The following is a 10,202-nucleotide window of genomic DNA, read 5'->3' as shown; positions in this document are numbered from 1 at the left end:
AAAAAAAAAAAAAAAAAAAAAAAAAAAGACACTGGTGTGGTTCTGTTTCTTGCTTTTGTGGTACTGGAGATTGAACACAGAGTCTTGCACTGAGCTACATCCCCAGCCCTTTCAATTTTTAAATTTTGAAATTGGGGTGTCTCACTAAGTCTCTTAAGTTTCCCAGGGTGGGTTCCAACTTTCTTCCTTTGTCTTTTTGTCAGGGTCTCACTATGAACTCCAGGCTGGCCTAGAACTCACAGTGTAGCCTAGGCTGGCCTTGAATCCAGCCTGGGGTGGCAGGTGTGTGCCACCACACCCAGCTCATTGGAGAAATTGCTGTATAAAGTTCAGGGCTCATTCCTGGCCTCAGGCCGCATGCTTAGGGGATGTGGAGGGGAAGGGAAGGCCTCCCACGCTGAGGCACGAGGGTTCAGGCCAGGGTTAGAGCAGAAGTGAGACTGACCTGGATCCCATGCAGAGGCTGTGGAGGGCCTCGGGGACAGAGCCTGAGCCATGGTACTGAGGGTCCCAGATCACAGGCTGAGAGTCCCACTAGGCTTGGGTGCAGGATAAGAGCCGAGGCCAAAGCAGACACCAGCACTGAGCTGGAAGGGAGGGAAGAGGTGGGGAAGCAGGCAGCAGGGGTGAGGGTAGGAGCTGGACACACAGAACGGAGGCAGAGGTGAGAGTGAGTCCCAGACACCAAGCAGAGACAGGGAAAGGTTGGGATCGGAATTTTAGGATGACATGCATCAAGAGCGGTGACTACAGTTCACAAAGATTTGTTACAAGTTTTATAAAGCACTAGGAGAGTCGGGTTGCTGGCACATGCCTGTTGTCCCAGCATTCTGGGAGGCTGAGGCAGGAGTATCACAGGTTCAATCCCAGCCTGGGCTATTTAGTAACTTAGCAAAACCACGGCTGGGGACTAGGGCCCAACCAAGGATACCTCCATGGACCCCGGTGAACTCACTGTGCCTGGCCATGACCCAGCCAGCCGCAGGCCCCTGGCCACCCTGCTATGAGGAAGCCATCTCTCCACATGACGAAGGTTTGGCCCCAGCTGCCCAACCAGTCAGATGAGCCCGGCAGACACCTGCCTGCCCAGGGGCCAGGGAACAGGGGTGCAGGGTGATCTGCCTCAGGTCTGCCCATCAGCCCACAAGGTGAAATGTCACACTTCCCAGGAAGTGCGGGGCTCCTGTCACCCTGACTGTATCCATGGTAACCCAAGGACTGAGAGAACCTGTCTCCAACATCACAGAGCAATGGTACTTTGATCATCAGAGAAAAAAGCAGGGGGGTTGGGGATTTTGCTCAATGACTGCACTGCCTGCCTCACAAGTACAAGGACCCGAGTTCAATCCCCTGTACCAAAAAAAGAAAAAGTAAGATTTGTTCAGGACCTAAGCTTATGTCAGAGTTCTAAGCATTTGTCACGCATCAACTCATTCTCTTTTCTGGTAGTGTAGGGTTGAACCCAAGTCCTTTACACTGAGCCACATCCTCAGCCCTTTTTTTAACTTTTTATTTTGAAACAGGGTCTTGTTGAATTGCCCAAACTTACGACCCTCCTGCCTCAGCTTCCCACAGAGCTGGGATGACAGGCACGCACCACCATGCTTGGTTGATCGTTTAACCTTTATTACACCTACATGAGAAGGATGTCGTCATGCTTTTCTGGACAGATGGAGAAACTGAGGCACTGGCAGATTTAGTGACCAGCTGTGCTCTGCATCTGGGCCTCTCTGGGCATGCTGGGTAAACGCCTCTGTCTCTGGTTTTAGGGTTCCACCTGAGTGGGAATGTGCGGGATCCGGGCAGCCCCGGGGAGCCTGAGCACTTCCACCACGTGTCCGTCAGCTTTGACCGCTGCAAGATCACAGCCGTGAGCTGCAGCTGCGACAACCGAGACCTCTTCTACTGTGCACATGTGGTGGCCCTGTCCCTCTACCGCATCCGCCATGCACTCCAGGTGGAGCTGAGGCTGCCCATCTCCGAGACACTGTCCCAGATGAACCGTGACCAGCTCCAGAAGTTCGTTCAGTACCTCATCAGTGCCCACCACACAGAGGTGCTGCCCACCGCCCAGCGCCTGGCTGATGAGGTCCTGCTGCTGGGCTCCGAGATCAACCTGGTGCATGGTAAGGGCGCCTGCCATCACAGCCACCTCACGTCCTTCGTGCCGGGCACTTATCGTGGAATCCTCAGTGCCCTGGATACACAGTGGTGGCACATCCTGGATGTGCTCTGGCCCCAGGGCAGATGAGTGGTCGGAAATCGGGCAACAGGGCTGGGCATTGTGGTGCACACCTATAGTCCCCCCTACTCAGGGGGCTGAGGCAGGAGAATCTTAAATTTGAACCGAACCTGAGTAAGGTATGCGTGGCACTACGAGGACTGGAGAGTTGGTGCTGAGGATCTAGAGTGGAGGGAAGACACGTAGATGAGGAGTGGTTCGTGGAGACACCCATGGATCATGGAGCGGGAGCTGGGTGGGTGCGAGACTTCATGGTCCAGCCCTGGGGTGGCTGGGGGCGGAGAGCAGTAGAGAGGGTGAATGGATATGTGAGTAAGCAGCACAGTAGGTGGTGACTGAAATGGGGTTAAGTGGTGGGGTGGGGAGGGCTTGGAGTGGGCCACTGAAGTAGACAGATGGTGCTGGACCAGCCAGGTTGGGGAAAGGATGGAAGAGCCAGTGGGTGCTGAGGTGGGGATCAGTGGCTGGCACCTCAGAGGCTCTTAAGTGTGGGTTGACCCGGCGGATGGGCAGAGCAGGCGGGTGTTTTATGAAGGGTGTGTGGATGGACTAGTGGGGTGGTGGGCATTTTGAGTAATCTACATGTGCTGGAAAGGAAAATGCCAGAGTGGGTGAATGGAGCAGTGAGGTGTGTGTGGACGGGTGGGAACTCAGGTAAGGGGGTGGTGGGCTTACAGGGTAGGGAGCCGCAGACGGGGTGAGGGTGTGGAGGAGCTGAAGGGGAAGGAGTAGACGGACGGAGCAGCATAAATCTGGTGGGCTGTTCTGGGTGAGAGGCGGGCGAGCAAACGGAGTGGGGACGTTTGGACCTGTGGGATGGGTCGCCGTAGATGTACGTGTTTTGTAGGTGAACAGAGAGGAGTGGGGAAAGGATAAAGGAGCTGGTGGTGTTTGGGGCGTGAGGCGTGGGTGGGTGAATTAGTAGATTGGATGGGCGGACGGATAGAAGACTGGAGAGGATGGGGACAGTGCAGGAGATGACGGCTGGATGAACAGGTGGAGGGAGGGTGGATAAACGGATGGGTGGCTGTTGTTCGCCAGGACAGCCGGCCCTGTGGTACACTGCGGGATGTGCAGGCCCCTTCCGGGCCTGAGCTTCTCCCTTTCCATTTCCCAGGCGCCCCTGACCCTACAGCGGGCGCAAGCATCGAGGACGCCAACTGCTGGCACCTGGATGAGGAGCAGATCCAGGAGCAGGTGAAGCAGCTGCTGTCCAACGGTGGCTACTACGGGGCCAGCCAGCAGCTGCGCTCCATGTTCAGCAAGGTGCGGTGGGGGCAGGGGGAGGGCTCCTGGGGCTGGACCCCGCCCCTTTTCACACCCCGCCCCGCCCCGCCCCCTGCTCAGGTACGGGAGATGCTGCGCATGCGGGACTCCAATGGGGCGCGCATGCTCATCCTCATGACCCAGCAGTTCCTGCAAGACCCACGCCTGGCCCTGTGGCGGCAGCAGGGCGCGGGAATGACCGACAAGTGCCGGCAGCTATGGGACGAGCTGGGTAAGGCCTGGCTGTGAGGGTTGGGCCCCTGAATCCGCCCTCCATCACTTGGGGACACTTACATAGCTCCCGCCACGTGGGTGATGAGGCGCTGCCCCATGGTGTCACAGACAGTAGGGAAGACACCTGGTGAAATATCCACTCGGCCAGGAGCGTGGTGGTACACTTCTGTCCTCCCAACACCCCAGAGGCTGAGGCAGGAAGACCATGAGTTCCAGCCTGGGCTACATAGTGAGTTCAAGGCCAGCCTAGAATGCACAGCAAGACTCTGTCTCAAAACAAAAACATACTATCCACTCCTTTCTTGGTTCCGTGGACAATTGGATCCAGGACCCCCACCCCTCAGGAACAGGAAAGCTGGGAGAGCTCAAGTCCTTATGTAAAGTGACACAGTATTTGCACAGAACCCACACACATTCTCTTCCTGGTCCTGGAGAGTGGGACTCAAGGGTGCTTTGTCACTGAGCTAGGTCCCTCCCCAGCTATTCTGACTCTTCATTTGGAGACAGAGTCTCTCGAAATCGCCAAGGATGGGTTCCAACTTGTAATTCTCCTGCCTCAATCTCTGCAATCACTGAGATTACAAGTGAGTGCCACCCTGCCTGGTTTTCTTTCTCTCTTGTTTTTTGGTTTTGTTTTGTTTGTGTTTGTGTTTTTTGTTCATTTTTGTTTTTGACAGAGTCTCACTGTGTGTTCAGACTGCCCTGGAACTGTGTACCCCAGGCTGGTCCTGAACTCAAAAAGATCCTCCTGCCTTAGCCTCCCAAATGCTGGGATTATAGACGTGCACCACCATGCCCAGCTTGTCTTTTTATGAGAGGGAAACTTTTTTTTTTTTTTTCAGGCGGCAGAACCACTGAGCTAAATCCCCAGCTCCTTGTTTTTCAATACTTAGTTTGTATTTTAACATTTGTGCCTGGGTTTCGTACACATTTTTGTGGTGGTGGGGGAATGGAACACACAGGACCTTTGCACTCAGCTTTTTATTTAATCATTTTATTTTGAGACAGCATCTCCCTAAGTTGCTAAGTTGTCCCAGCTGGGCTCAACTCGCACTCCTCCTGCCTCAGCCTCCCAAGTGCTGGGATAATAGGTGTTCACCACCATGCATGCCCGGCTGACTCCTGACTTCTAAGGTAAAAGTAGAATGACCTTGGACAGTGTTGTTTTCTCTTTGCCCCTCGGTTCCCTTACCCAGTGAAGAGTGTATTAGTTGCAGCCTCACCGGATCCAGATTAGGATCAGGCAGCACAGTGGCAGCCTTCAGGACGTGTTATGCAGTGTGTGCCGCCAACACTGGTCCTCATCCTGACCTCCCCTATGCCTCCAGGGGCCCTGTGGGTCTGCGTCATTCTGAGCCCACACTGTAAACCAGAGGAGCGGGCAGGCTGGCTCCAGCTGCTGGCCACATGGGACAAACTGGACGTGTGCCCACTGGAAGAGGGTAACTACTCCTTCGATGGCCTCAGTCTGCAGCCCACGGCAGCCCCCAGCCCAGGTAGGATGGGCCCTGCCACCTCTGTCCAACAAAACCATCCCCACTGACTGCCCCAACTTGCTCTCATGGTAGTCTGTTTCAGGAGAGTGGCGTGGGGGCCAAAAAAAAAGAGGGCCCAGCCATTGGCAGTCTTCCCAACCAAGAGGAAGTAAGTGCTGAGGGCAGGAGTAATGGCAGCCTGAAGGACAGTGAGGTGCAGTTCTTAGGGCACTTGCAACCCTGGCTCAGCTTCCTCTTGGCTATGAAGGTAGAAAGAAGATAGAGAGAGAGTAAAGGACAGGTAGAGTCAGAGTGGGTACTTGGACTAATGAAGAGAAACAGGTGAAGAGATGGTGATAGGGAAAGGCAGACAGAAGAACAAAGAGCAAGAGACTGATGAGAAAGCAGAGGGAGGAAGATGCAGACACAGCTACTCACCTGAGTCTTTCTCCCGTGCCTGGGGTTGGAGCACCATCAGCACCTACCCGCATCTTGGAGGGCTGCTTTGAGGACCAGGAGGTGAATGGTGCCCATGGCTCTGCCCAGGGTCTAACCCAAGTCGGAGCCAGGTGGGGAGCTCTGGCCGCAGCTGGGCGCCCACCCACACTAGACCACCTTGGGCGCCTCTCCCACAGGCCCCCAACAAGGAGAGGTGGAGGTGACAGCTGCCCGTTCCCGTCACACGGTGTTTGGCCGTGCCCTGCAGGCCGGGGTGCTGCACTGGAAGGATGCCCACCTCCAGAGGATCCTGGCCAGCGACTCCCCCAGCCCCAGCCTCACAGGCAGCACCGAGGGTGACAAGCCAGACTTTGACCCACAGGGCCGCCCGCTCTGGCTAGGTGAATCCTTCCCCACTGCCTGCGCCCGGGTGGACACCTTGCGTGCCCACGGGTACCCCCGCAAGGCACTGCGGCTGGCTGGCGCCATTGTCAACACCCTCCGGCTGCAGCGGCGACACCAGCTGGAGATCTACAAGCAGCAGAAGAAAGGTGGGCACCGGTCCTGACTGAATGTCCCTGGGGTGCCGGGGCAGGGACAAATGCAGGCTCCTACCAGGAAAACAGCACCGAGGTGTCTTGCACAGAAAGGAATTTAATACAGGGATTGAGGATTCCTAGACCCATTGGAAGGGCTGAGGCTTCAGATCCAAGCAGCAGGAGACTGAGCCGAGCACAGTGGCACATGCCTGTAATCTGATTCCAAGTGCAAGGCCAGCCTGGGCAGTAGAGTCTTTAAAAAGGACTTCTAGTGCTAGGGATTTAGCTCAGTGGTGCTGCTGCCACCTGCCTTGCAAGCACAAGGCCCTGAGTTTAATGCCTGGTACCAAAAAACAACAGCAACAACAACAACAAAACTGGCTGTGCTGGTGCACACATGTCATTCCAGTACTCTGGGAGGCTGAGGCAGGAGGATCACAAGTTCAAGCCCATCCTGGGGAACTCAGACCCCATCTCAAAATAAAAATGAAAAAGGACTCTAGATATATGAGGACATAATTCAGTGCCAAAGCTGTGGGTTCAATCCCAGTACCGAAAATACACAAAAACCACTCTAAAGCACAGGGCGTGACTAGCTTCGCAGATTGCTTTAAGAGCAATCAGAAGTCTATTGATGTTGAATTCGGGAATTTGTAGTGAGCCAGGCACACTGAGAGTGCCCTAGGACAAGGGGCGGGAAATAGGGTGTTCCAAGTCCGGGGAATGGTACAAGCAGGATCCCCAAGGGAGAGGGTGCCTGATTGTCTTAGAGGAGGAGGCTGGGGTGGGTTCCAGACAGCAGGTGACTGCTAAGTGACCTCGGTTGGTCTGTGGAAAGCTGTCTGGGCTGGACTTCAGCCAGGTGAGGCAGCCCTGAGGGCTAGAGGAGGAGATGGCACTGAGACTGTGTTGTGGGACGCCCCTGGTGTCCTCCCTGTGTCCTGCCTGGCCTGGTCCAGCAGTGCCACCGCAGAGCCTTAGGTCAAACAGCATGGCCTCCAAGAGGGCAGATGGTGACACCAGGGGTCAGGAAGAGGAATGCGCGCCCTTGTGCACATAGGCAGGACTTGAGCCCCCGTTTAACCTGCAGAGCAAGTGCCAGGGATTTGGCTCAGTGGTACTGCACCTGCCTGGTAAGCTCAAGGTCCTGAGTTCGAATCCCAGTACTAGAAGAAGAAAAAAGGGGGTGGACAGCTTGTGGGCGGCAGCGCTATCAGAGTTGCCAATGCTCCTTTGTTAACCTTAGAGCTGCTGCAGAAAGGCATCACCTGCATCACCAACACGGAAGGCTGGGTGGGCCACCCCTTGGATCCCATTGGCTGTCTCTGCAGGGCCCTCCTGGAGGCCTGTCGCCTGGAGGAGGAGAGCCTCTCACTTTACCCAGGTACCCACCTTGGGGGACCCGGAGGAGAAGGACCAGCCCCACTGTTGGCCCCGCCCCGCCCCAGTGACCACGCCTCTGACCCTGGACTCCTGGGTGCCTTCACGCCCCTTGGCCAGGAGCCAATCCACTTAAGTCTCTCCAGAAAATGAGGGTTCTAGGTGGAGCTGCTGCTGGGAGGAGCCCTACCCTCCGCGATCTGGGCGGGCACCCCTCCCCGTGCCCTTATTCCGCTCCTGTCACCGTGCTTGGGGCCAAGAGTCACAAGTGCCCAGGGAAGGAAGTCAGCCTTCAGCAGCCCTGGGCCTGTCTCCCTCAGACTCTGGCATCGAGAAGCGGAAGGCACTTTACCAGCACGTACCGGTGCCCGGGAGCCCCGGGGAGTCCTATCTGGCGCTGGCGCTGGAGGTGGCACTTCTGGGGCTGGGGCAGCAGCGGCCCTTGCCCGAAGGCCTGTATGCTCAGGATAAAGTGGTGCGCAACGAGGAGCAGCTGCTAGCCCTGCTGGAGGACGTGGCTTTGGATGACAGGCTGGTACAGGTGCTTCGGAAGCAGGCGGGGCTGCTGCTGGACGGTGAGGCCCCGCCCACTGCGCGTAATTGTCCACTCGGAGAGTGCCATTTCCTAGTCCCGCCCGGTAGCATGTACTGGCAGCCAATAACAGCTGTAGATGATGAGCCCCCTCCCTCCAGCACTCCCCAGCTCTGCCTCCTAGGCTTTGCTGTCAAGTCAGAGAGAGCCAGTTCTTAGTCCCGCACTCAGGACGTGCTGCCAACCAATAACTGCTCTCAATGGTGAGACCCCGCCCTTTCCCGTTTGGAGCCAATGGGCTAAATCGCTTCTGGAAGGGGCGGTAACAACATAGGCACCTCCCCAGGGCCTCCCTGCTCTGCCCATGGCCTGAGCCTATTGGCTTGTTTGCTGTGAATTTCCAGCCCATTGCTACGGGAGTTATTTGACTCTGCTCCGTCTGGTCCTCCTCCTGGTGGGACCTTGCTGGTCTTGGTCCCTAGGGGCGGGACTGCCTCTACCTCCGGGTGCCAGGGGACTCCTCTTTGAATTGTCCAGCACTTGTCTCCGTCTCAGCCCTAGGCCCCTGTCCCTGGGGTCTGTCCTGTCCAGTTCAGGCTCCTCAGGTCTAGGGAAATTTGATGGGGGAGGTGGCCCCATCCCTAGGTGCTGAGCTCAGACTGTGCCTGCAGGGGGTCCCCTCAGCGGCTTCGGGGAGGTGCTCTTCCGGGAGAGCGTGCCCATGCACACCTGTGCCCGCTACCTGTTCAGCGCACTACTGCCCCACGACCCCGACTTGGCCTACCGCCTCGCACTCCGTGCCATGAGGTGAGGACGGGAGTCGGGGGCTGGAGACACAGCGTGGGCCAGGGTGGCAGTAGGGCAGGCAGGCCTACACTCTGGGGGCTCACAGCCTGGCTACCTACTGCAGCCGCCTCATCTGGGCATCTGTGACCTGGGCTCCTCTTTACCAACACAAGTGTGTAATGTGATATTTGAACTTGGGAAACATCCCTTGGCACAGAATTCAAAAAGGACACAAAGCCTAGTCCTTCAAGGCAGGTTTAGTTCACCACACTCATCTCTCTGGAGACAAGCAAGATTTACCTTTTCTTGCAAGAGTGGAGATTGCTACAAACCTTTCTGGATGTTGGCAGCTGGGGTGTAGCTCAGTGGTACTTGCCTAGCATGCTCGAGGGCCTGGGTTCCAGGCCCAGCACCAAAAGAAAGTTTTTACGTTTTTATGGACCCAGCACACTCCCTCTCTACAACTCTGCACCCAGTTTTTATATTTTTGAATGATTGAAAGAATCAAAAGAATGCTTTTTGACATGTGAAAAATGCATGAAATTCAAATTTCAGTGCCCAGAAATGAAGTGTTACTGGCACCCAGCCACACATACGCGTCCGGATTTTGTCTGTGGCTACTTTTGTACAACTATGCACCATTGCATCATTGTGACAGAGACTCGTGGCTCTCTGGCCTTTTGCAGAAAAAAGGCCTGATCTGTGCTAAGTCTGTAAAATCGTCTAAACAACTGGGCTCAATAAGTATATTTATGCTCTGTATACACATAGTAAACTCAAGGTGTCTTCCAAGGTCACGCAGCAAGGAAATGTAGGGAATATCTGAAACTGAGATAGTCTTCACCCCTACTCTGTAAAGTTAATTACATCCAGCAACATTGAATAACTTTCTGGACCCAAAACTGCGTGTTCTGTCAGCCGCCAGCCTCAACTTTGATCCCAAGTACCGGGGAGGCTGAGGCAGGAGGATCTTAGGTTTTAGCCCAGCCTGGGCAGCACAGTGACAGTGGGATCTTGTCTCAAAATACAAAAGGACTCAGAGTGTATCTTAGTGGTAGAAAGGCTCTACCTTCCATCCCTAATTCCAGAAAAGACTGTATTGACAATTACAGACATTTTTCCTCAAATTCTTTAATGGTTTAACAACCATTTTCATCACACGTACATTCAGTAAGGTAATCTAAGTCATCAAGGGATGACTAAGGTAATGGGAGAGTTATATAGGTTTATGCAAATTTCAAGCCATTTGGGGGTTTTGTTTGTTTATTTTCTCTCTCTCTTTTTTTTTTTTTTTTTTTTTTTTTTTTTTT

The 10,202-nt window shown here is 55.0% G+C and overlaps 1 protein-coding gene across 3 annotated transcripts in view; it reads left to right on the top strand.

The window, feature by feature from the left end:
• Positions 1-10,202, top strand: part of Zswim4 (zinc finger SWIM-type containing 4) — a 19,601-nt gene that overhangs the window by 721 nt on the left and 8,678 nt on the right. For 2 of the 3 annotated variants that reach the window (XM_010613402.2, XM_010613405.3), the window contains exons 2-9: positions 1,770-2,126; positions 3,360-3,508; positions 3,590-3,740; positions 5,071-5,238; positions 5,853-6,206; positions 7,441-7,578; positions 7,895-8,149; positions 8,778-8,913. In XM_010613402.2, coding sequence (XP_010611704.1) covers positions 1,770-2,126; positions 3,360-3,508; positions 3,590-3,740; positions 5,071-5,238; positions 5,853-6,206; positions 7,441-7,578; positions 7,895-8,149; positions 8,778-8,913 — 1,708 coding nt within the window. The remainder of the gene's footprint in view (positions 1-1,769; positions 2,127-3,359; positions 3,509-3,589; positions 3,741-5,070; positions 5,239-5,852; positions 6,207-7,440; positions 7,579-7,894; positions 8,150-8,777; positions 8,914-10,202) is intronic. The other variant, XM_010613403.2, reaches the window with a different exon arrangement.

Source organism: Fukomys damarensis, unplaced genomic scaffold (genome assembly GCF_012274545.1).
Source record: "Fukomys damarensis isolate Sample0158 unplaced genomic scaffold, DMR_v1.0_HiC HiC_scaffold_30, whole genome shotgun sequence".
In the NCBI taxonomy this organism is placed as follows: domain Eukaryota; kingdom Metazoa; phylum Chordata; class Mammalia; order Rodentia; family Bathyergidae; genus Fukomys; species Fukomys damarensis.
This window is presented reverse-complemented; position numbering and strand designations above follow the sequence as displayed.